General features: G+C 50.1%; 2 protein-coding genes across 2 annotated transcripts; both read right to left on the bottom strand.

Moving 5' to 3' along the window:
* Positions 1-1,083: 1,083 nt before the first annotated feature.
* On the bottom strand, positions 1,084-7,164 carry LOC129123673 (cytochrome P450 4A10-like). The gene is made up of 12 exons (XM_054638230.2): positions 6,979-7,164; positions 6,007-6,148; positions 5,278-5,322; positions 5,066-5,193; positions 4,521-4,645; positions 4,275-4,426; positions 3,964-4,070; positions 3,604-3,794; positions 3,172-3,305; positions 2,684-2,748; positions 1,940-2,022; positions 1,084-1,252 (listed from the first exon to the last, which is right to left on the bottom strand). Exons 1-12 carry the CDS (start codon positions 7,162-7,164, stop codon positions 1,084-1,086), a joined length of 1,527 nt encoding a protein of 508 aa, XP_054494205.2.
* A 6,778-nt stretch (positions 7,165-13,942) lies between these two features.
* Positions 13,943-26,234, bottom strand: LOC129123623 (cytochrome P450 4B1-like). The gene is made up of 12 exons (XM_054638130.2): positions 25,427-26,234; positions 21,415-21,559; positions 20,720-20,764; positions 20,062-20,189; positions 18,437-18,561; positions 18,170-18,321; positions 17,456-17,562; positions 16,817-17,007; positions 15,947-16,080; positions 15,733-15,797; positions 15,443-15,525; positions 13,943-14,689 (listed from the first exon to the last, which is right to left on the bottom strand). The coding sequence occupies exons 1-12, from the start codon at positions 25,604-25,606 to the stop codon at positions 14,521-14,523; spliced, it is 1,524 nt and encodes a 507-aa protein (XP_054494105.1). The 5' UTR covers positions 25,607-26,234; the 3' UTR covers positions 13,943-14,520.
* Positions 26,235-26,373: the final 139 nt, after the last annotated feature.

Below are 26,373 nucleotides of genomic sequence, written 5' to 3'. Positions count from 1 at the left end.
AGCAGTCAGTTCCCAGTCTCTGCAGGACAGGGTTTGAGGCAAGCTCACATCTTTTCTTGTTTTATTTTGCAAGCTGACTTTGTTCTTACCACCAGCAGTTTTGTGGTATTTGTGTTTTGCTTTGTTTGAGCACAGATCATTTCAGTTGTTTCCTTACTGGAAACGTCTGGAGTCACAGGTGAGGTGATGGATGGTGTGGGATCTGTGGAAACAGGCTCAACAGGGTGCATAGAAATAGTGCTTGTGGATTGAGAAAACACTGGCAGCACTGCACAGCCTTGCCTCTGGCCTGCTGGGACTCCTCTTGCACCCTGCTGGGCCTCCAAATGCAAAGGAAGACAAAGTCATGCTTGGAGCTCATCCCCACAAGGCTTTATTTTCGTTTCAGAGAGGAGAACAATGCAGGTCACACGCTGTTTCCAGTGTGCCAAGTGCTTCCTCAGGTTAGCTGGTGGCATTTTCTGTGCTGGCTCCTGAGCGCCCTCGGCTCAAGGAAGTTCAGAGCTGGGGCAGAAAAGAACCACAAGCATTCATCTCCATAATGGGGGGCACAGTGCCAGCCCCAGAGCAGGAATTGTTGGGAGGGTGGTGTGGGGATGCAGGGAGGGCCCTCCTGGCCAGGCACACCCAGGCTGGAGGCAGGGCAGGGGCTGTGCTGGGGCAGTGCCCAGGCTTTAGGCATCCCTGCAAACCAGGCTGGGTGTTGTTCACTGCCAAGCCCAGTGGGGAACTGACAATGGGACAAATCTACAGGCCGGGGACAGCAGTCCTGTCAGGGAGAGTGTGAGGGCAGGTTGGAGATGAGGAGGTGAGCAGGACATGGAGGATGCCCTGGAGGTGAAGGATGAGCCACAGCAATGCTGTGGAACTCCCTTAGCAGTGCTTCTCCCCTGGCAAGGAGGGGAACAGAACCTGCTGGGTTTGGTGTTTGTGGGCTCAGCGAGCCCCTCTGGATGATGGTGGGACAGGGGTTAATGTGGGAGAGCTCCACTGTGGGTCTGTTTGGTGATCCCCTCTTAAACCTCAGGGTGGAGGGTGTCCCTTGGGAGAGCTCTTTCCCACCTGCCACGGTACCCTGTGGGATCAGAAAATCTTCTTCAAATGCAGGTGTATCCCATTGCTGGACCTGAGGACGATCTGTGGTATCATTATGGGAAGCTTGGATGGGTCTGGGTAGAGCTCAAAGCGCTGCAGGGTCAATGCCAGGGCCACCTTCAGCTCATTCATGGCAAACTGCTGCCCAATGCAGTTCCTGCAGGGAGGGGACACATGCTCTGATTGCTGCCTTTGGCCCCAGCCACCCCCGAGCTGGACTCACCCCATGTGAGGGCTGGGGCACCTCCAGCTCCTGTGAGGATGACACTACGGCTTATCTAGTATGCCCCTGATGCACCCAGCTCTGTGGCGGGGTATTGCTATTTATTTTACTATTAAACATTGAAGAAAGATATGAGACTGAGAGAACAGGGTCTTACTTCATAGGAAGTGTAGCCAGGATCCAGATAAAAGCCCAGACACCTCCAAAAGGTTATTTCTGGCTCTGTGAGGTGATCCTCTTGCAAGCTACTGAGGCCTCAGTATCCTACATCTGTCTATTGATACAGCATGGGACCCATGGAGACTTGGCCCCCTTGGCTTTGAGGCACTCTGGGACTCACCCCTAAACAAGGGGGTGGTGTTCCCAATCCAGGCAACAGAAAATCTAAACATCTCCACAAAGCCACAGGAAAAAATGTGTGAAATCCTACAGTGACCACAGAGCTGATGGAGCATGGAAATCCTGTTAGAGGAGATCCTGTTATGGAAAGCCTGCTTGAGTTGGCCAAGCCAGCCTGGCTTGTGGAGACTGAGGGAGGATTGGCCTTAGGAGCTCACATCTGAGCTAGGTCTCACATGCAAGGCAGCCTGAGAGGAAGGAGAGGGATGAAGGATCTCCCACCTGGATCCAGCAGAGAAAGGCATGAAAGCATGGGAGTGCCTCTGTGCTGACTTCTCTGGAGAAAACCTCAGGGGATCAAAAACCTGTGGGAGCAACAAGGACCATCTGGTCAGTGTTTGGTGTGATCTGAGCAGCACCAGGTCCTTCCCTGGTGCCCAGGTTAGGGCTGGATGTGGCCTCTGCTCCTCCTGGGGGAGCTGCAGATGGCAGTCATCTCTCTACAAAGCCACTGAGTGGATCCTCCCCTTGGACATGCCCAGGTCACCCACTGCAATGCCCAAGGTGCCTGCAGGGGTTTTCTCATCCATTCCAGGATCCCTCCATTCCAGAGATGCCCGATCCTGGCTCTCCAGACAGCCTGGAGAGAGGCAGCTATGCAGCCTTCTTCAAATTTTCCAGTTATGTCTTGAAGCCTCTAAAATTTCCTCTTCAAATCACACACTCTCTCATGGGGCTTGGGAATTGTCATACCATTCTAAATGTGTGCAGGGCAGCTGGAAGCAGCCAGAGCATCTCTGTGTCCCCATGCACAAAGAGAGACTGTTGAACACCCTTTCCCAGCCCTTTGTCATGTTCAAAGCCTTTGGGGTGTTTGGTGACTCGATTGAACTTTGTATTTAGATGTGGACTGTTGGAATGACAAGGGGAAAATAAAAAAAGCATAGCAGGGAGGCACAGGCTGCCTTCTTCAAGGGATCTGGGCTCAGAGACCATCTTCCCTTTCTTGTTATCAAGGTGAAATACCTCAGGGTCCTCCCACACATCCCGGTTCCTGTGAATAGCAAATATGCTCAATCCAACCTGGCAGCCTGTAAAAGAAAAGTGAGGAAAAGCTCATGACAGCTCAGAGTGAAAATGCAGGAGAGGTGTTTTTGGGATGCTCTCCCTCCCTGGGCTCTGCAGGGGCTGTTGCAGGAGATCTGGCAGGGATCTCCTGAACACCTCACACATCAAAAACAAAGATCTCAGAGCTGGGTCCCTTTTTTTTCTATCAGTGTGTCACTTTCACTTGGCCAGGAACAACACTCCACAGTCCCCTCTGAGCTCTGGAGCACATCCTTGGACTCTGTCTGGCCACCCTTTCCAGGCTCACTGTGGGAGCAAGCTGTGGTAGCTCCATACGGCTACAGGGAGAGAAGGGAGTCTGGAAGACCCTCCAGCCCCTCCACACAGAGCAAGGAAGGCCCCCTTGTCACAGACAGCAGCATGAAGGATGGACAAACTCAACAGACCTGCTGGCAAGCTGCGTCCATCAGGAAATGTCACGGGTTTGGAGAGCTCTCGGGACACACCAGCAACAGGTGGGAACAGGCGTAGGCTCTCTTTGATGCACATCGTGGTGTAGGTCATCTTCCCAAGATCCTCCCTGAAAGCAAACTTGCTGAGGATGCACTCAATCCCTTTGTCTATGTCTTTGACAAAGGTGTTACTGGTCTGTCCCAGTACAGACCCCTGGGGGAAACCACTTGTCACTGATCTGGACAATTGGCCACCACCCACTGGATGCCACCTTCCAAACAATCCCTCAACTACTGAACAGTCCACCCATCAAATCCTTCTCCTTCCAATTTAGGGAGAAGAATGTTGGGGGGGGGACTATGTCCAAGACCTTCAAGGGTAAATTAAAAGAGTTCAAGATGAAGGAGTAAGAAGGCCTAGCTCACCACTCAATGGTGTCTCTGTCCCCCAGGATGCCCTGGATCTCCTCCCTGCAGCGCTGCTGGTGCTCAGGGTGCAGTGACATGCAGTAGAAGAGCCAGGAGATGCCACTGGCTGTTGTGTCATGGCCCTCAAACATGAAGGTGTCCACCTCAGCACGCAGGTCCTCATCAGACAGTCCAACTCCATTCTCATCCTAAGAAAGAGGAGAGCATGTCATTCCCAAGCACACAGGTCTTTTGTTTTTACACCCAAAGGACTTGTATGATTTGGTGTCTCTTGTGCTCCCCTTCTTGTGCTGATGCCCCCTCGGTGCCACACAGTTCTGTTCTTTGGCATTTGGTGCAATCATCTCAAACACTTACCTTGCTACAAAGAAGAATGTCCAGAAAATCCAGGTGCTTCTTCTTCTGGATCTTTTCAAGCTCCTTCTCATTGGAGAGCAACATCTTTCTTTCTTTTATTACCTGATCTGCACAGAGGAGAGATCAGATCTGTGCATCCTGTCCCTCCAGAGCACCCTCATGTGCTTGGCTGCTCAGCCATCAGCTTGGACTCTGTTTAAGGTACAACCCTCTGGCCAGTCCATGCTGTAACCCCACTCTGAGCCACTCCAGGGACAAGTGGCAGAGAGGTTCAGCTGGGAGACAGGGCTGGGAGAAAGGGGCAGGAATACCTGTGTGGGTATGGGCCAGCTTGCAGGCGTCCTGAAACGTGCGGCCATTGCGAGTGAAGTTGTAGAAGGCAATCCTGAAGGGAAAATTCCGGATCCTATCGCTCAGGAGGTAGCTCAGGTCAAAAACAGCTCTAATATAATTGTTGGAGTTGCTGTAAGGAGGCCGAGGGCAAAGCTGGTGTCAGCAAAATGAGTGGTGAAACAGGAGCACTCACTTTCCCAGGGTTTGGAAACTCAGGCACCGACCTCTGAGTCTGACAGTTGGAATTAAAGCTGAAGGCACATTTCATGATGCTGTCTAGTGTCATCAAGCTGACATCCTGAAAGAGCTCCACTGACCTCCTCTCTGTGATCCTCTTGTCCCATTTATCCTGGAGGAAGAGCCAGGGTAAGGAGAGACAGACCACCATCTGTGGTCAGGTCCTTTTTCCTGTCCCTCTTCCCAGATCCACACTGCTAATTGCTTTCTTTTCTGGAAGCAGAGGCCCTAGCTCATTATATTCTGTGAATCTAATCTAACTCTCTGTGCATTTCTTTTCCCAGGTATGAAAGGATGCACATCAGGGTATGAAAGGATATCCTTACAGTGGTTGATTTTATTGGCAAACAAAGAGAAAGAATAAGTGGAATGTCCAAAGGAAGGTGAGGAGAGCAATTTTAGAACTCTAAAACTACTCCAAAAATTCAATGAAAGTAGAAACTCTTTAAGTGCTGTCTCTTTCTCTTACTAATTTTTTATTTTCATTGTTTCACGGCCGAAAGGTAAAAGTAGCAGGAGTGGGGATTCTTACCAGCATCACTTTGACTGAGTCTGACATCAGGGTCACGTAAGATTTCAGCACATCGTAGTGAAAGGCTGGGGTGAGCATCTTCCTGTGCTGGAACCATTTGCTTCCTTCCAGGATCAGCAGCCCCTTCCCTGAAGCACAAAGAGCAAAGGCACAATCAGTTCCTGCAGGCTCTGATCACACCTCTGACAGCCTTATTACTGCTTTTGCCTTACCAATCCAGGGAACTAGGAGTTTGTAGACTGCACTAGCCTTGGGATCTGTAAAATGGAACAAACATAGAAATGCATGAATAACTGATGAATTCAACACAACAAAAGAGAAAATTCAGGATAAATTTGCATTAGATTTTGCCCTCTAAATCACATGATAGAATTAATCTCATTTAAATACTGTACCACCAGAGGTTGAGTTTAAAAGGGATCGTCTACAATTATGACTGCAGAGGACTTGAAAAAACAGGGAAAGTTACAACAAGAAAATGTGTGTGGAAAAGAAACAGCCATGGAAAATTCCAAAACTGAGAACAATGGATGGGAGTTACTGGGGAAGGCCATGTATGTACCACTGATATGATGCACAGAAGGGAGCAGAGGGGAAGACTTAAGATGCTTTCTGAGAGCCATTGCCATGATAGCTCACACTTTTACTGGGAAGTACAAATATTGTGGTGGTAGATGCCATAAGAGACAGTAAGACAGATGACCCTCAAACTGGGAACTGACAGGAAACTGGAAGGAACAGGCACCTGGTCTCTGTTTTGCACAGGAATACACACTGCTCCATGAAATCTGGGCAGCCTGGGAGTGTGTGAAGAGGAGCAAAAGAAGAATTGCAATAGCTGTGAAGGAAATTGGCAGAGGGGATAACTCCAGGCAAGTTTCCCGGTATTTTCTTGGTAGGAAAGTGTCAAAGACATCTCAGAACTGGAGGCAGAGACTCACCTGCTCGGCCAAGTATGGTTTTGGCATATTCAGGATGGTGAATGATTATAGATGGCTCGACTGGTCCAAACCATCTGGGAAAGGCATAGGGATATTCTTCTCCCCATGACACTACTTGGTGTAAAAAATTTTCAGATTTTAACTGCAATGAGAGTTAATCAGGGATTAATAAAGGCAGAAAAAGAGGGGCATGCCAGGGAGAGTAGAATTCTCTATTGGGAAATGAAGGAAGAGTGGGTGGACTTGCCACACAGGGGCTTTTATGCTGCAGGTGGAGGAGAGGAGGAGCATTGCAAAGGGACTGTGCACAAGAGGCAAAGCTGCCTGTGCCACCAAATCCCTGCAGCACAAGACAGCTCCATGGAGAGTCCCTTGCTGGGCTGGTGGTATCTGAGACACCTTAGGACGGCCTGGGCTTGGAGCAGCTCCGTGTTGCACTTGGGGGCTGCAGCTGGCACAGGCAATGCCAGGATGTCTGGTGGACAGGCCAGGAGGACCAAAGCTGTCACACCCCTGCTCCCCAATTTCAGCAGTGCAAGGTGGGCATGCAGTGTGAAAGCATCTGCACTATAGCCTGATGAAAATGGCTGCATTAAAACACCCTGCTTTTGTGGCCATGTCTTCTTCAGCAGCTATAGGGTAAGACACTCCTTTTGGTGGAAGGTTTAATGTAGCAAAGAGACAATAGTTATGATTGCTCATCTTTAAATAACTTTATGGAAGTCCCATGACTCTTTGTTTAATGACATGATTGAAAAACCATGAATTTTTTTGCTAAATGATGCACACCACATATCCAGCACCCTTTTCTCCTGCCCTGCAGAAGCCTTGGCATTCCCTGCACAGAAGTTCTCTCCTGTAGGAAGAGACAGGAGCAGGTCACAGGCACACCCCATTCAGTCCTTCTCCATCCTGACTGATACCTTGCACAGCTGGGACAAACCCACCCTGACTGAGCCCAGCTATCCTTACCAGGTGATTGTGGCCATAGAGCCAGTGTTTCGGGGGGCCAGGGAATGCCTCCAGAGCTTTGATGAGCTTCTTCCTCTCCCAGTAGAACTGGAGCACCTTCAGCAGCACAAAGGCTACACCAAGCAGCACAGACAGCTGCAGGATGGCAGCAGAAGGTCTGGTTATGTTGTCCAGCAGAGATGCCATGCTGGGCCAGGACGCTGACTTCTCCTCCCTGTTTCTCACCTGCTCCTCTCACACCTGAGCCAGGTGGGGAGCTCAGTGCAGGTCAAAATCCTCTCCCTCCTCCTCTGCAGGAGCTGAGGCTGGTGAAGTGGAGCTGGCAGCAATTTATAGCTGCTGGAACATCAGGGCAAACATTGCGTCAGCTCGGCCGGCAGCCAGTGCACTCGGTCCCCCTTTGACCTGCTTTCTGCAGCCCGTCCCTGCAACCTGGACAACAACCAGCCCCTGAATACTCCCTGCTTTTGCTGAAGTCCCAGCAGTGCTGTCACACCCACCCATGTGGGAACCCAGGACGTCCCTCTGGCTGTCCAGGATGGCCAAGACCCCTGCCAGGGGGCTCAGGAGCCCTGGCACAGAGCCCAAACACCTGTGGGTTTGATTATGACCCGTGGAGTAAATTACTAACCTTATATGAAGATCTGCAAGCCACAACAGTTTAGGTAGAAAAATAGTGAAGTTATCATGGGGTGAAAAAGTAGATTTTGGGGTTTCTAGAATGGGGATCCAGGGGGCAAGATGGAGGGATCTGGGCATGTCCAGCCTTTCTCCTTCTGCTTCTTGGCCTCCATCTTCTGCTGTGATGTTGGCACTTTTAGATTGGTTTAGAGTAGAAGCTCACTGTCTAACATAGGTGATAGGTATTGGAAAGTAATTGTAAATATTGTACATGTAGCTTTTAGTATAAAGAGATAACACTGCCCTAGGGGCAGGCAGAGTGCCTGGACTGTCCTGCTGGATGGACCTCGGCAGGGCAGGAGAAAATTTTTTATAGATAAGATACAATAAACAACCTTGAGACCGAGAACTGAAGAGCTCCAACTCCTTCTTCAAGCGCTCAGGCTGGGAAAAGAAACTTTTTAACATTTCTTGGGGTCACTTTGACCAGCTAAAGATCCTGAGAGACCCACAGTCCTCCATGCCCAGGTGGATGAAGCCAGAGGAGGGAGGAGGTGAGATGCAGGCAGGCTGGGGCTCTGGCTGGGCTCGGTGCTGCCCTCAGAGGGCTCAGGTGTCGAAGCTTTCATTTGCCCACTGGAAGTGAGGAGCACACAGGCCACCTCTTCTCCATGAGTGGCTGCATGGGGTCAGCCACCTGCACCTGTGAAAGCACTGCCCTACTTGAATAGGGTACTACTACCTTGAGCAGAACATACCCTGCTTTGCAGTATCCCTGAGATTCAAGAAACTTGCTGAAAATCTACCACTAAGACAATCTACACTAAAACAAAAACTGTTGGAATTTACTGAAGTACTAGTGACTGAAACTCCTTGATGTCAAGAAACTTGAAAGACATTTAAAACATCAACTTGCATGAGATGGTTGTAAGCCAGAGAATGGGAAACACTCCAGCAGCACATAAGGGATGAGGCCCTGCTCCCCAAGGGCTCCTTCCACGGACAAGCCAGGAGACAAAACTGCTGTCCAGAGGAGTCACCATGGCCAGTAGATGAGGCAAGGAGAGGAAAAGCTGCAGAGCAGTGGGGTGAGCTGCAGCAAGGTTGAGAGCACATGATGGGGAGGTGTGATGGCAGGGCCATGCTCCCTCTACAGCCCTGGTGAGCCCTCCTTCCTCTGCCCACATGGCATCTCACCTTCTCCAAAAGGGCTCTGCATCTTTGCATTTACCTCTCCAATACAGTGCTTGGTTGGGCCCAGGTAGGACCCTCCTTGCAATCCCTGTGCAGATCCTGCTGCTTACCTGGGTTCCCCATAGGCCCAGAAACCTGGAATGGCAATGGGGAGTTGGTGGAGAGCTGGGGCTGGAAATCTGACATGTGTGGGTGACTTCCATGCATATTGTAAAAATCAGGATCCCCAGATGGGCTGAAATAATGTCCCATTTGTGTCTTGGGATGTTATGAGGATCAAATGGGTTATCAGCTGTGGAGGCTGATAGTCTGATAGGCTATAACACAGGGGCTGCTGAACTCTGTGAGTGCTTCCTTTCAATGTAACACATCTCTGAGACAGAGAACTTCTGATGTTTGGGCACTTCCCTTTAGTTTTTAGTCTAAAATATGCCATGTCCCACATTTTCTGCTTGTAGGGTCATTTTGCTGGAAAAACCACTGTTTATCTGAGGTTCATTGTCATTGCCTTGGAGAACATCCCTGGCAGGCACTATGCTGAGCAGCGTTACCTTTTCACACACTTGGCCATCCTCATGGAAATTAGTGTGTCTCTTTGTACTGAACCAGCTGTGTCTGTGTGAAAGTTCAGGGCGGAGTTAAAGGTTGATCTTTAGGAGGCAGAATGCTGTAATCAAGTTAGGCATGTCCTAGGGAGGGCTTTGGGTATAGCCAGAGCATAAGGGACCCACTTTGACGTGACAAACTCTCTTGTGAAGACCTGCAGAACATTCATAAATATTATGATGCTGTGTAGTTGGATCCCTCACAAGCTCTGCACAAGGAAAAGAGGGATATGTGATGGTAGAGCCTTTGATCAGTGCCAGTGGAGCTGCTTGGAATGTCTGGTGGTACCTACATCATTATCAGACTGACCCATCCGGATTTGGCTGGCACCTTTCAGCAATCCCCTACAAAATAATACATAAATACCCCCAAAACCCAGAGGTGGAGGGGCCAGGCAGAATGGAGCTTCTGGTGCAGCTTCACATGAAACTTTTATGATAACACAGAAATTTTCGGTGCTGACAAAGTCCCTGGAGAGTGAGTTTGACCATGAACAGGGTCAATTTTCACCAAACTGCCTTCCTTATAGTTATAAATTAACCAGTAAACTCTGGTTCACTGCTTTAGATTTTTTTTAGTTTTATTGGTGGAGACAAAGGATATGGTTTGCCCTGAAGTTCATATGAGATGTCAAGTAATATGGAGGGAACATAGGGGACAAACTGGCTAAACCCATTTATGGGGATTTGGAGCAAGAATCTGATCTTTGGTGATAGCAAAATTGGGTTTAACCCAGCCTGCAGACTCTGCATTCTATATTTCACTGGTGGAGGGGAGAGAAAAGCCTTTCTCATGTATTTCAGAGGTTTCACAGCAAGAGAAACCATGAACACTCACAGCCTGGGAAAGAAAACTCAGCGGGTTTTGCTGGGGAAGAAACGATGAAAAGTTCAAAAGGCAAAGTTGCTGCAGAGCTGTAAATGATGAAAAGTGAAACAGGGCAGTATTGGTTTGATCATTGTAAGGGCCTGGGACAAGGCCAGAACCATCTGTTTGCACCAGGAAAATCTACAGCCTTGGTGATGGAGGACTCCAGAAGAAGATCTCAGCATGAAAAAGCAGGTACAAGGGTTTTCTGATAGGGGGAACAGAAGCTTGGCTTGCCCATCTGAACATTTGAGACTGGTGAAACTGCAGCTGGGTGCTAAAGGACACTTGGAAAGTTGTTAAACATTTGCAGAGAGCCTCTGGAGGGCTGCCTTAGTGCTGTGGATGTCCATGTGATGGCAATGGGGTCCCAACAGTTCAGGCCATCAACATGAAACATCCCACTCACACTGGAGAATTTCCATCCCACACCACAACCATGGACTCAGCAGGCTGTGGAATTTGCTTTCTGGGTCTTGGGGATTTCTCCACTCACTTGAGACACCTAAGCAGAAGAGGGAGAGGATATTCCTCACTGATTTAACTCACATAGTCAGAATTCATTGCAGAAAAAGTGGTTTACTGAGCAGGTGAAATTTAGGTGGCAAATGGGTGCTTTGCCCCAGAGGCTGACCTTGCAGCAGCTGCTTTCCCACAGGTTGTGCCTGTGTTTATTCAGATAGGAAGAAGAGTCCAGGCCCATCTGTCCCTGTGTGTTCCTGCAGCACATCGTGATGACAGATGAAATGTAGCAGTAATGCCAAAAAAAATAATAACATTTCAAGCTTCCAAACACATGATAGATGAGAAAATCATGGCGAGAGCCCAGCAAGTGTTGCAGAGTAATGCAAGCAGCCTGGATCCCATCTGACCACACGTGTCTCGAGGATGAATGTATATCTGGAAGCATTTAATACAGCTGTCTGACAAATATGTTGCAATACTTATTTAATTTACAGGCTGCTTCCAGTGTAAAATCCCAGTGGAGTTTGGATGAAATTGCTGGTGCCATCTGACAGTAAATTTGCCTGGAGAGCAGCGTGGGTCCTGTGCAGGGACTGCATTCCCGGTGCTGCCAGCCAGCTGCTCTCCCTGCTGGTCCTGCCACTTCCAACATGCCTGGAAGCATCCAAAAAAGTGCCACCGCGGAACTGAGACAGACAGAGACCTTCCTGTGACCGGGACGTGGCTGCACAGCGCCGGTGACAGCCTGTGGGGAGAGGAATAACTGCAGGAACGGGTGGCATCTTTGCCCTGCTGCTGTCGGAAAAGCAAGCAATGAGGAAAAACCCAAGATGTTTTTAAATGAAACCAAGACTGACCCTTGTTGTACAGCCACCACCAGGAGCTCTTGCTCCAATGGGTATCTGAAGGTCTGAATCACTCAGCCCAAGGCCAGCCCATTATCTTTGCAGCTACCCTTTATGCAAAAGGTAGGGAAGGATAAAATAAGGAGGTAAACGCTCTGCAGCTTGACTGCCCTTGTAGCAATACATCCCGTGTAACCAGGTGTTTTTATTAGTGCCACATCTCTAATACGTGGGAGGTGAAAGGTAGATTTGGGGAATTGCTGTGAGGAATCAGGTTCTGGCTTGCTCTGGCACTGGGGCACAGCAGCTCCAGAATCTCTGCTGCAGCCTCAGCCCTGCTCTCCAGTTCAGCCATGGGAGATCTGTGATGCAGGACATGAGAGGATGCAGGATGTAGGATGATGCAGGATGCAGGATATGGGATGTGGGATGCAGGATGTGGGATGCAGGCTGGCTGGCCTGGCATGCTGTGGATCAGGGAAATTGTGAGCTGGGCTGCCATGTGGGGTGTCATTTAACAGAGTGTCTCTGGTTCCTGGCCTCAGGGGGTGACAGCACCATCACAGGAGAGATTTGTGAGCAGATTTTATGCTGGGTTTGGGTGACTGCAGGGGAAACCAGGCTCTGCTCCCTTCTCATGTGAAGAGGCCACAAGCATGAGAGGACAGTGAGAATGCTGCAGGACATCTTCCCTTTTCCTCCTCAGATATGAAGAGGCAGCTTTTTAGTGAATCCTAGAAGTCAGGAGGGAGACAATGACTGAACAGGATGAAGACAGGAGCAGTCAGGCTTTTCTATCCCAGGGCCAGGAACATTGATGTGTTGGATGGTCCAGTTGAGACAGCAGAAGTGCAGCTTTTTATGTATCCCCAATTCAACCCACTCACAAAAACCAAACCAAACTTTCCCCAGCCTTCTACCACATCCATTACCTCCTCTGGCCTTCTGGAGTATTCAGTAAAACCAGTCACCAACTTTTAGAACCTCTGTAGATTCTCCAAATAACCTATATCCAGGGCTTTAGAAATCTTAGGGAGTGCTTGATGCTGTGCAGTGTGTATCTACCCAAATGCAATTTAGCAGCTGCCATGTATCTACATGAGGTATGTCAAGTTCCCCTGGTGTGATCCCCTCTAACCCACTCTCTTTCAGTGGGTACACCATGATTTCAGCCTTTGCTCTTGCTCATTAGATGCCCATGCTTTAATCTTTCACATTGGAATGCCAAGATTCATCCACTCCTCTTTAGATGCTATTTTCTTCAAATCTTGTCTTTGTAAGAAAATTGCATTCAATAGAGAGATGTATGCAATTTACTTCTGGTAACTTCAGTTATTTTGATTAAAAAATTTCTCATTTTTCACTTTAGAGTATGTAAGCTTGGAGCAGATGCTGTTGCTTTTATACTTAAATCTCCAAACAGAGTTGAAGGACACTGTCTCATTTCATCTGCTGAAAGAGACACAAGTGAAAAATTTTTGAGAAATATTTGTGCTTATGCATCCAAGTATGATGTTTGCTGTGATTGCAAGAGCAGGATCTTATTGATTCATCTTACCTTTTCTGTGTCTCTGTGTACAGAACATCCACTGGAGAAATTGCTGCCTGTCAGTCATTTTTTCTCTTGGTTTTGTGCCATGCCTGTGCCTGCTCTTGTGCTTATGGGCTCGCATTCCATTCACAGCAGCAGTTTTTCAATTTATCAAAATAATTTTGTATCCTGACATGGCCCTCCAAAGGGCCTGTGGAGTCTCATAGTTTCATAACTTTTGACATTTTGACATACTCTGTCTCTCTCCATTGCATAATTCTGATTTCAGCTCGAGAGCTGCACCTCGTGTCTGAAGAGGGGACAGGCAGCTGGAGCAAGTGGATTTTCTCCTGGGCTGTCCCAGCACACCCCTGCAAACCAGACCCTGCAGGTGAAGCCTGTATGAAGTCATCTGCACAGCAGCCTTCTCCCAGCTTTTGGGATTTCACAGTTTGATGTGTGATATTCTATCCCAATAATGATTCCTGCAGAGGCAGAGGACAGCTCACTAGTGTCCTCCAGTGTACCAACTCTCATAATTTTATCAGCCTAAGAAAATAAAATAATACTAAAAATAAAGAGGGAATTCACCCCACAGACACACTTTCTAACAATGAGAACTTTGATTGATGATTGATTATTGGGCCCCTGTTAAAGGGTTGCCCATGGAAGGAGATGCTGTGTTGGCTGGAGACCCACAGGCAGTTTCCTGCCTGTTCAGGGTGGTCTCTTGGTGCTCGTGGGCTTCCTCTCCATCTTCCATTTCTAAAGGAGTTTTACACTGCATTTGTGATGAGGCAGGCAAGCACCAGCAATATAAAAAACACAGCTGCTGTTTGCAGGAAAAATTATTGGTTTATTAAGACAAAAATTACAGAATATTTTGCAGTTTGGGCACGATTTCAGAGCCCAGACTGTAATCAGTGCTTTCAGCAAATCAGAGGCCCACTGAGTGTGAGAAGAGAGACAGAGGTCTGTAACAGCTGTCCCCACTGCAGGAGAGGAGGGCTCACCTCTAGGCACTGAGGAAGGTGCTGATGACGGAGCAGGGCTGGAAATGGTCACAGATTTGGCCAGGGCACGAGTGTGAAGGCAGGATTTGGTAAGAAGGAGGCTGGTGGGACCTGCAGGTGTTCCCAGACCAGGCCAGGCCCGCTCTTATGGCAGTGCAAGGGGACAGAGAGCGTGGCCGTGCCTGGCTGCTCTCAGATCAGTGCCCTGGAGCAGATGGCTCTGTGCAATGGCACCCCAGCCACCTGGGCCTCGCCTGAAAAGGGCTCTCAGCTGGTGGCTGAAGCACAGAAATCAGGAATGCTCATCCCCAAATCCTGCCCTGCACTTCTACCCCAGAGAAATGCCGCCCTGTCATCTGCTGGGTCCCTCCCTCTGGTGAAGGCAGGATGTGTGCCAGCATCAGCGGATTTTCTTTAGGTACAGGTGGATCCCGTTCTTGGAGCGAAGGATGATCCGAGTTATCTTGAGGGGAGGCGTGGCAGGGTCGGGCAAGAGCTCAAAGCGCAGCAGGGTCAGAGCCAGCGCCACCTTCATCTCGTTCATGGCAAACTGCTGCCCGATGCAGTTCCTGCAGGGAAAGGGAGCAGCTCAGCCAGCTCCATCAGTGTGGGGCACAGCAAACCCCACAGCTCATCCCACACAGCTCCATCAGTGTGGGGCACAGCAAACCCCACAGCTCATCCCACACAGCTCCATCAGTGTGGGGCACAGCAAACCCCACACAGCTCCATCCAGTGCTGGGCACAGCAAACCCCACAGCCCATCCCAGCCCATCCCACACCAGCAGACATCCTCCCCCTCTGAGCCCAGGGGGCCCCAGGGGCATGGGCTGAGCAGGAGGAAGTGAGAGGAACATCAGGAGCTTGATGTGTGGTCATGGAGAAGGAGGGAGGTGGGGAAGCCAAAGGACAGGCCAGCAGGGATGAGGTGGTGGGTCTCCAAGCAGGGAAGGTCTGAGAGGTGCTGGCCTTGAAGGAGTCAGCAAGGGAAGAAGGATTGGGAGGAGGGGGGAAGGAGGGAATCAAAGGGCAGGAGGGTGGTGTGGGGTCTCTGCATCAAGGAGAGGAGAGCAGGTGAGCTCAGAATGCTGCAGGATGCCAACAGGATGCCAGCAGGATGTTCCACAGCTTTGGGACCAGTTCCCTGTCCCCAGAAGGGGCTTGGCAATGCTGCCTTCCCATTTTGCCTGCTGGTATCAGAACCCCTCTGTTGCACAAACACTTATATCCCCATTTAACTATTTAACTGTGTAATTCTGCAGGGCCAGGACTGCAGGTGGTGGTCTCTGCCCACCACTCCTTCAGTTTTCAGTTCCCTTTACCTCATTCCAGCAGAAAAAGGCAGAAAGGCATGAGAGTGCCTGCCAGAGACATTCTCTGGGGAAAAACGCAGAGGGTCAAACACCTGGAAATGAAGAATATGCAGCAAGAAAAAGTGATTATTTAAAGAACACACTACTGACTGGTTTCTTGAGAAATGTGACACCCCTTAATTTATGAAGAACCCCATAGCAGAGAGAGAATTCTTCTCTCCTGCTAACAGGTGAAGGGTACACAGGAAGAGGCACATCACAAAGGGAAAGAATTATTAGGAGATGAAAAAAAACCTCACCAAAGGATCTTTCCATACTTCAGGGTTTCTGTGAATGAGGTAAATGCTTATTGCAGTGACGCTGCCTGGAAAACAATTGAGGAGGAGGAGACAAGGCCTCACTGACAAAGGAACAAGCCAACATCTGCACAGCCCAGCCTGAACATCTGTGCCAGCAGGACAGAGCTGGTGCCTGAGGGCAGAGCCCTGTGCAGCAGGAGGGGGGTGTACAGACCTTCGGGCAGGGTGCGCCCGTCGGGGAAGGTGATGGGCTTGCTGAGCTGCCGGGACACGCCGGGCACGGGCGGGTAGAGGCGCAGGCTCTCCTTGATGCACATGGTGCTGTAAGGCATCTTGCCCAGGTCCTCCCTGTTGGGACAGCCAGGCTGAGCCCCACATCCCCCCACTGCCTGTGCTGGGAGGTCTCCTCACCCCTTCGCCCACAGCCATCCAGCCCCTGAGCAGACTGCAACAGAACAGAGGGACCCACAATGCCCAGCCACAGGCTGAACAGCCCGAACAACCACTGAACAAGCTCAAGTGCAAAGTGACAGGGAAAAGTGAAAAGAGCAGTGCTGGTGGCCCAGGACTTGGGATGGCACCCAGAATGTCCCTTCCAGGTCCCTTATTACATGGTGCTGTAAGGCATCTTGACCAGGACCTCCCTGTTGAGACAGCCAGGCTGAGCCCCATATCTCCCCCAATGCCTGTACAGGGAGGTCCCTTCACCCACAGCCATCCAGCCCCTGAGCAGATCCCCCTGAAATAGAACAGAGGGACCCACAATGCCCAGCCACATTGAACAGCCTGAACAACCACTGAACAAGCTCAAGTGCAAAGCAACAGGGAAAAGTGAAAAGCACATCTATGATGTCCTGTGGTGAGAAAACAGGAGAGAGCAAAGAGCAGTGCTGGTGGCCCAGGACTTGGGATGGCATCCAGAATGTCCCTTCAATGGGGGCAGACTTAGCTGAAGGATCTGTGAAGTTCCTGTGCCTGCAGCAACCTTTAGCACCCCCAGCTTTGGAGCCTTGAAGACATCTCTCACTTAGAAATGGCAGCAATAGGAAAGGAGTGACCAGCAGAGGAATTGGTGCAGCCTTACCACTGGATTGTCTCCCGGTCCCCCAGGATGCCCTGGATCTCCTCCCTGCAGCGCTGCTGGTGCTCAGGGTGGGTTGCCAGGCAGTAGAAGAGCCAGGAGATGCCACTGGCTGTCGTGTCATGGCCCTCAAACATGAAGGTGTCCACTTCAGCACGCAGGTCCTCATCAGACAGTGCAGCTCCATTCTCATCCTAACAGTGCAGACACACTCTCAGTGGCCCATACATATAAAATTTATATATATATTACAGTAACATACACACATATATATAAAAATATGTAAATATCCCAGTAGGGGCCATTATATTCTTTCAGCTATTGCAAAAGGGGTGTGATGATGCCTGTGGGATACATTAAACAAAATCAGTGCCTGTTTACACTGAATTCAGAGCTCCTTTCCCTTCTTTTAAATCTCTTTACCCCCCCATATTAAACCACCAGGACTACAGAACCCCTCTGCATGCTGTATACCCAAAAAGACACTGCCAACACTTCAGCAATGGAAAATTGGATCACCTCAACTGGGTGGGACTGGGCTAATTTTTTTAATGGCTTGTGCAGTCCTGAGGGTCTCTGGTGGCTTGTGGCACCCCTGCAAAGACTGACTTGCTTTTGCACTCTGTGCTCCTTGCCACTCACTTTGGCACACAGCAGAATGTCCAAGAAGTCCAAATGTCTCTTCTTCTGGATCTTTTCAAATTCCCGTTCATCTTTAAGGGATTCCTTTCGCTCATGGATCACCTTGTCTGGGGGAGAAAGGGTCAAAGGTTCAGGAGGGCCAGGAGATGCCAAGCTGCAAAACTTTGAATGCAAAACTCAAAGTTTTGCATCTCAAAAACTCATCTCAAACTTTGTGCTTTGAATGCAAAGCACACCCAAGGAGATGACCACTGCTCAGTCCATGATGCATTTGACCTGCGCTTCTGCATCCCAGGCACTTTGGCTTTTCCAGCAGCATGGCCACAAATGCCATGGATATTGTCATCCTTTTCTTTGCTCACCATGGACTTCTCAGCCTTTTTTACACACCCCTCGTGCATTTAAATCACACCTGGCTCAGAATGGAAAATCATTCCTTGCACAGATGTTGCCTGCAATGCCCGTTCCTTGTCTCACCAGTCTCTGGCCATTTTACAGGAGCATTTCCAGAGGGCAATTCATCCAATTCTCCAGTTTAAATATCCAGGAGCTGAGAGACCCCTTTGCTTCTTGCCTAGATCAGATCACGACTGCAAGCTGATGCCCTGCTTGTATCTCAGCTCTGAGCCTCTGGGCAGGATTCACTGCACAGGCAAGGAGAAAACCTGACTGCCTCTGCCCAAAGTTTTGGGAGAGGATGCCAGCAGGGAATACCTGTGTGGTCATGAGCGATCCTGCAGGCCTTCCTGAACTGAAACCCATGGGGGCTGAGCCAGTAAATGATGTCATTGTGGTAGGGGAAGATGCGGAGGCGCTGGTGCACCATGTGGCAGAGGTCATAGACAGCCTGGATGTAGGTGTTTTTCCTGGAGAGAGGGGGATAGGAAGCTTGTAAACTTGGGAGCACAGTGACAAGCAATTTGCCCATTTCCCTTCTGAGCTGCAAACTTCCTGCCAGGGTTTGGGGCAGCCAGCACTGACCTGTTGGTCTGGCAGTCGCTGTGACAACTGAAGGCACATTTCATGATGCTATCGAGAGTCATCAAGCTGACGTGCTCAAAGAGCTCCACTGGCTTCCCATCTGCTATCAGCTTTTCCCACTTATCCTAGGGCACAAAAGAGATCGAAATGAGAAGAAAAGGGTCAGCCCTGCATGATCTGCAGTCACCCCCTGGTTAAATGAGTACTCAGACAGAGATACATCCCAAAGAAATGGAAAAAAAAGAAGGGGATCTCTAGTTGCCAGCAAAATCCCAGAGTGGGATGGTTAATATGAGATTTGCCTCAGGCAGCTGCTGTTCTTGGATCCTGGTGGTGGTGAGCCCTGCTGCACCCTATCCTGAGTCAAGAGCACCTGGAGAAGCCCATGACAGGTGCATTTCTGGGTGATGGGGAGTTAGCCAAATCTTTCTTAGGATATAGCATGTTTTTCTGTACAGGAGCAGCATATACTGGCATTGGGTTCCACTGGGTGCCTTCTTGAGCACATTTGAGCTTTGTGCCCAAGACACAAACTTTGGAGCAAGGTTTTTTTCTGTCAGATCATCTCTGTGCCAGTGTGTTTTGCCAGCAAGAAATACAGGAGCTCTTGCTTAACCCTTCACAGAGAAACGATAAATCCTGCCTCTCTTCCCCAGCAGACACGAAGTGATGATGAATCCTCCATCCCCTCGAGGCTGTAAGGAACGAGTGGGCTTCAAAGCTGAGAAAGGGAGGGGAGGGAGGAGCACGGTGACATCTGAGCTCCACAGCACCAAGCCAGGCTTATGGGGACCGATGCACGTCAGTAGCACAGGCTACGATTGCCACCTGGTGGCACGGGCTCAGACAACTGGCGTTGTGCACAGGGAATTTCAAACTCCCAGGCACTTCTGAGCCTTGCAAAAGCTCTCCTGGCTCTCCAGCACCCGACTCCTGGCTGCTCCCTGGACCAGTAGGAGGAATCCAACCAGGATCTGTTTGAAGCTGCCAGGGAGGTTGGAGTGAGGAAGGTGAAGGAGAAAGAAGAGATCCAGCATCCAGACTCCTCCAGTTCACCTGCACCAAGCCTGGTGCCCTTCTCCTGTAATTCCTACTGGTTTCCATCCTGCCCAGCACCAGTGGATTGAAGAACAATGCAGTTTCACTGTTTATGAGCCATGGCAGGGATTGCAGTCCAGTCATGGGTATGTTGACAGCAAATAATACCCTTTAACCTTAGGTCACAGTATAGCTCTGCTCCAAACTTTATTTTTGGCAGATTTATTATGAACGTATTCTACCTCAATTCTTTACTTAGACAAACACCTTATAAGAAGTTGCTGTTGGAACTGAGATCATGCATGGGATGGCAGTAACATCAATCCTGAACTCTCAGCCACAGATCCCAAGGCAGTAGTACCAGAGACAGTGTCATTGCAGGAGGCTCAACCTGCTCATCCCTTCCAAAGGATGCTCATCCCTTCCAGCTCAAGGGCAGGGATTTGGGGTGACTCAGAAATATTGATCACCAGGACACAATGTGTACAACTACCAGATAAAGAAAATCCTGCTCCAGCATTTACCTCCTAACCAGACAGGATGGGGAAAAGCAAACAGGGCAGAGAGAGGAGCATCATGAGTCCTACCAGCATCACGTTTGTAGATTCTGCCATCAGGGCCACGTACGGCTTCAAGACGTCGTAGTGAAAGCCTGGGGTCAGGAGTTTTCTGTGTTGGTGCCACTTGGGCCCATGTAAGATCAGCAACCCATTCCCTGGGGAAACACAGGCAAGGCATGTTTAGCTGGGCACAAGCAGGCTGCTCTCAGCTGTCTGCAGACACAGCCTCAGCCTGCACAGAGTGTGATTTAATCTGCTATCTGAGCTGCTGTGAGAGGGTATTTCCAAATGCTGCCATCAGCCCCAGGGTTCCCAGAGCTGAGCAAAGCCCTGCTCACCAAAATGGCACAATGGTGTCTCTGAGAAGAAACACCAACACTACTGGAAAAGAGAAATTCAGAACAGCAGATACATTTTTCACTAGTTCTCCAATGAATTTAAGCTTCCCCCATCACCAGTCTTTGCTATCTATGGACATGTAAGTATTTATACATATGTTATGCCTGAACTTTCCTTCCTTGAAAATAAATAGAACTACTTAGCACCTTTTCCAGTAAATGTAATAATTTCCTGAAGCTTTTACCTATAACTCCATCAAGGAACAGGAACAATGCTGTTTATTTATTGCATGTTTTTGACTAACTTCAGAATCATTCCTTGCAGGCAAAGCCCTGGGAATACATACCAATCCATGGGACAAGGTGTTTATAGCTGATGTTATCCTTGGGATCTGTAAACAAAAAATAAAGAAAGAGAAAATAAAATGGTAAATATTTCAATAGCATGAATCCAGGTTTGCAGCTGAAAGCTCCCTCTAGGCTCTCATTTTTGGGTATGAAGCAAAATCAGTGGCATCCCTGCAGAACTCCCAGTATTTCAACACAAAATAACTTTGTCTCTGCCAGCAGCAATAAATACATATAAAAGCAGATGCTCACACTGGAAAAAAAAAGGATACTGGTAGTCCAAAGTCTGTGCAGTGTGATAAATGATTAACCCTCACAGACATCACTGTTCAGCACCTTTTCTTCTTGATGCACTAAAGATACTTCTCTATAGTAGGAGCCAAAACTCTGAACCTAGAAGAAAGCTCCCAAGTGTTTTCTCCTTGCTGGGAGCAGGCACTGAGTAGTTAAATTTTCAAGGAGCACTTGAGGAGGTCTGATTTTCCAGCAATGATTTGGAGTCAGGTCAGTCCGGCAGCCCTGTGCCTGAAGCACCCAGGGCACAGCATGAAGGAGCGGTATCTCTCCACACCTTTAAATGATTTCTGCAAGAAAACCTCTCTCTGAAACCCCACCTTGCTGTAAATGTTGAGGCTGGCATAGGAAACCCGCAGGCTGCGGTTGCTGCTCCCTAGCTGAAGCCAGAATCTCTCACCTCCTCTGCCCAACAGAACCTTGGCATAGTCGGGATCAGTGATAACCAGGAATGCTGAGAAACTCCCAAACCACATAGGGTGAGCAAGTGGGTACTTCTGTGTCCACAGCTCTGCCTTGTCCAGCACCTCTTCCTCCTTGAGAAACTAGTTCAGGAGAATAAAAAAGAGAAAGAATATACAGATTTGGAGGAAAAAAAAAATATATATATATATAATCTCCCAATACACTGTCTTAAAAGTTCAATGTCTTTCTGAGTACAAAACCAGGTAAGGATAAACAAGGTGTTTTTCCTCCTTGTTTGCAAAGCATGGGAAGTAGAGATGTTTGCTGCTTTTAAAGCTCCTATAAAATAATTCTTCCTTATCACTTGATCTTAAGCTAGAGAACATCCTTGGGCACCATGGTGGTGCCTATCAGCTCATATGTGTCATCAGCTCTTTTTCCATGGCCAGCCCATAGCAGACAGATTTGCCCCAGAGAGCATCTGCATTTTATGGCATGCAACTGCATTCTGACTTGCACATGGCTGAGCAATTAGCACCCTGCAGCTGGGAGAAAACAGAGCAGCCAACAGCATTTCTGCTAGCCCCAGTGCAGCTGTGGGAAACCACAGCCCCCTCCAGACATTTCAGTGGAGAAGGCCAGTGTCCAGGAAAAATTGAACAGAATTACTCCAAAGTCACCAATGGATAGTACAGAGAAAGGAACACTGGTTAATAACATTACATTAAGAATTCATTGATTTCTGGGAATTGAATTTTACAGGCAATGAAGAGCTGGTGGTCCTGGGAAGATTTATCTCCTGTCCTTGGAAGATGCAATCTGAGGAGCAGCATTGTCACCAGCTTTCATAGCAGCAGCAATGACAGGTTCACTCCAAAGTAATCTCTGCTTTATTGCTTTTACAGTCAGTGTTGTTGTGTACAGGAAATGGACAAAAAACAAGTGGAAAGATCCACAATCACAGGCAGAGGAAGAAAATTACAGAGACAAAACCATGTAAGATTAATTTTTCTTTGAAGAGAAACTACTCTGGGCCAATATGCAGGGGGAAGGATTTTGGTAAGCTGGGTCTGACATAGCTGCTGCTGCTGCTGTGACTTGAAGCTTGAAGATTAATTAAATCAGCACACTGGTGCAGAAATCAGCCTCAAAGTTACCCTGCTGGCTGTATCAAGTGAATATTTGCTCAGTTGCTTTACTGCTGAGTTATCTTAGCTCTGCTTTTAGTCTGGCTGCTATTTCTCAACCCAGGACATGGCTCATACCCAAATAATGACCCACATCAAATATCCAGCCATGTGTGGCTTGTCTTGGAGAGGACACTCCTGAGCCATGGGGTGTCTGCCAGGGCCATGTCCAGGTTCAGCTCCAAGACTGAGCCCCCCCTTCCTCATAAGCTGGGGTGTCCCTGCAGCACATCCCATGTGTCTCCCACATTCAGCAGAATTATGAGCTATGACCAGCTATTACAGAAAGGTCAGTTTCCCTCGCTCATGTTCAAGATTTTGAACTTAATGAATAGAACCATCAATTTCTCTGACTTCAGGGATCAAGTTTTGGGGCAAAAGGAGGCAGCTCTCCTCAGCACCCACCTCTTCAACAAATGCCAGCAGAAGCAGTGGTTGGCACAGTGCCTTTAGCTAAAGTGACACCTGAACATGTGAAAGTCCCTTTGATACAGCAGCCTGTGCTTCTCTTTTTGTGAATCACAAAAAACCTAATGGAAAGTAACTGGGAGATGCTGAGCAAATCTCACTGGCAGAAGTCCTAATCCTAGAAGCCTTTGCACCCAACCTTGTTTTGGAGCAGCACTTTAGCTTGTGCTATCAAGAACGACCCCTGTGCTGGCAGAGGATTGAATGGGTTTATCTGAGAGGAGAGGCTACCCTCAAGGTGAGTAACCTGCTGCACCAAGCACTCCTGGAGCAGAGGGTGCTAAGTTCTGTGAGCTGCAGAGGAACAGAAAGCTCTCACGCCTTAATCACAGCTCTAGATACCCAGCTCTGCATGAAAGACCATTACTTCTCCTTCTTCTTCCCCTGGGGGCTTGAAAAGAAAAGTATAAACCCCACTTGGGTCTAACAAAGGAAGGTAATTGCCTGATCTCATGCTGAAATGCAAGTTTTGAAATGGATCCAACACTAAAAGCATCCAGGAAGAGGCTTAAGGGCACATTTAATGACTACACACTGATAGCAAATGAAAGAGAGAACACAGGAGCTGAAATCCGAGCATGAGGGTGTGCTGCGGGCAGCCAGAGGGGGCTGGCTCCTCCCCACGCAGGGCACAAGCGGACAAAGGGCTGCCGAGGGACCGACTGACACCCTCCCTGGGCCAGCAGGGCAATGACCCTGCCCTCCTCTGCCTCCCACCAACCCCGGCCGTGGGGATCAGTTTGGTCAGCTCAGGGCTGGCAGTCTGGGTTTAACTAAATCGTGCTGCTGCAGTGAGACTGAACAGCTCACACACACAACCTCTTCCTGATATTTTAATGTCATTTCTACTGAGTGATTTGGATAAGCAGACACTAATACCCAGAGAATGCTTTAAAACAAAGGAGATCCACCCAGAGCATGACAAATACATTTGAGATTTTAAACTGGCCTGGATCAAAACAAGGAAATAATCAGTTAAATCAGCAGAACAGGAAATGTCAGTGTTCTCCCTGAATACAGCTCACAGGTCCTTCTTGAGGTGTGTGCAAACTTTGTATTCAGTGTGTGCCCAGAGCACTGCCAGTTTCTTTGCTGGCTTTGTGAACTGTTAGGCTCTGGGGAATTCAGCAGCGTTAATCAGCAAATTATTAAATCTTCAAAAAAGGAATTCTCATACAAAGATTGACTGAGGTAAAAGTTGAAGCATGAGCAACCTAGGCATGATGACAGCAAGTGATTGGCACAAATGGTTAAATTTCCTTCCAGGGCAAATAGTCACAACTAACAAACAGAAGAACATACTTTATTTAATTGCAGTTTTAAAGTCTAACTGGCAGTGTAACAAAGCTCTGAACTGGCCCATCTTCATGCTTACATTGCCAAAAGACTGCTTGTCCTGTCCAGCACAGCAAAACTGGCACTGCCACAGCACAGAGACAAGTCCTGTGAGTTCTGCTCCTGATTTCCCAGACGCTTTTCAGGGTGCCAGCTATTTAATGTGCCACAGAGGTGGCCACGGCAGGACATCAGCAGGACCCAGTAGAGGGCAAAGTGATTTTAGGCAGCCTTTAGCACATATGGAAAAGCCTTTTGCATCAGGCAAGCTCATGAGGCTGCTGCTGAGTTGTGAAAATCTGTTTGCCAAGGCAGCCATGGTGATCTGTGTGGGCAAGTGCATAGCTCAGGGAATGATCATCCCTGACACCAGTGACCAGAACAAGGCTCGCCTGTGTGGGTTTAGTTACTCATGACCTTAACGCAATTGTAAGAAGATCCACGGCTCCTGTGCTGGGTGCAATGCCTGTGATGTGTTCTGTGGCTGAAAAGTGGCTCAGAATGATCAATTGTCAGGTTCACCTGGCCGTGAGGCCGATGCAAGCTGGCAGGGGAGATGAAGTGCCTCTGGATAACGGGAGCAGCGAGCATCTGCCCAGCATCTCATCAGCTCAGCGCCGCAGGGAGAGCGGCAGCGGCCCTGCCCTGGCTGTCAGGGGAGCAGGGAGGTGACACTGGAGCCTGCCCCGGGACAGAGCAGCGCGGCTCGGCTGCCTCCAGCCGAGCATGACCTTGCCTATGCCACACCGTGCTGCCGCTCTCCTTACTTGCGTGCCAGCCACCACCCTTTTCCACCGCGCAGTCTGCAGCAGCCTGCGGAGCTCTGCGTGAGCCGTGCTCTCGCAAGGCATCACAGGCAGGGAAAGCACGTTGGTCTGGCAGGGAAAAGGGATGCCACCCGCCCAGCAATTTTCCCGGACGAGTCCCACCAGCATCACTCCCACACGCCCCTCGGGAAAGCTGCTCCCCGCTCTCCTCCCGCTCCCGGCAGCGCAGACCCGGCTCTCCCTTCCCCACCTCGTGGACGTGGCCGAAGAGCCAGTGGGTCGGGTGCCCGGGGAAGTCGGCCAGCGCCCGCAGCAGCTCCCGCCGCCGGTGGAACAGCTGGATGGCTTTCAGCAGCACACAGGTCAGGCAGAACACGGCGGCCAGGTGCAGGACCCTGGAGACATCCACGCCCAGCCACAGGAGCTTCATGGTCCCGGTGAGAGCCGCCAGCCGCTGCCTCCGGTGTCCCCCAGCGCCCCGGCGGCACCGGCCGCGGCAGCCAATGCGGGGCGGAGAGGCAGGTCCAGAGTCCGAGCGGCTGCCAAATCACGGCAGCGCTTGTTGGGAGGGAAGGGAAAGGCAGGGAAAGGGAGCATCCCGCGGGAACGCTCCGCTCGCCGCCGCACCGGCTGGGAGCTCCTGCCGGCCCCGAGGCCCCCGCCGCGGCACGGGCTGGCTCCGCGCCGGGACCTCAGGCTGGAGAGAGAGGGAGAGACCGTACCCTGGGATTGCTCCTCCCGAGGTCTTCATCCCCTAATCCTGCCCCACGAGCTTTCACCCTCATCTCCACCCATTCCCATCCCGCATCCCGGCTGACAGCTCCCGCTCTCCTTCCCTGTCTCCCTCCCCGCTGCCGGCACTGTGAGCCTCATTCCAGCGCCGGCCGGGACAGCGAGCGCGGGGAATGCCGCACCGCGCCGGGCCGGGCCGGGCTGGCAATGCCATGGGTATCGTGGCAGCTTTGGCACGGCAGGTGGAGGGCAGGCAGCTGCCGGGCAACACCGCTTCCCGGCCACGGCTATCACTGCGTACAGCAGCTCCCGGTGGGCCCCATCCGGGCCGCACCCCGCCGCGCCTCACCGACCCCTTCCCCGCCCGTCCCACCCGCCGGGGGCGGGACTCGAACCCGCGGCCCTGCCCGCGCCCGGCGGCCCGCGCGGGGCGGTCCCGCGGCGGCCAGTGGGAGCGCGGCTTGC

The sequence above is a fragment of the Agelaius phoeniceus genome, chromosome 8, assembly GCF_051311805.1.
Source record: "Agelaius phoeniceus isolate bAgePho1 chromosome 8, bAgePho1.hap1, whole genome shotgun sequence".
NCBI classification, from domain to species: Eukaryota; Metazoa; Chordata; class Aves; order Passeriformes; family Icteridae; genus Agelaius; species Agelaius phoeniceus.
This window is presented reverse-complemented; position numbering and strand designations above follow the sequence as displayed.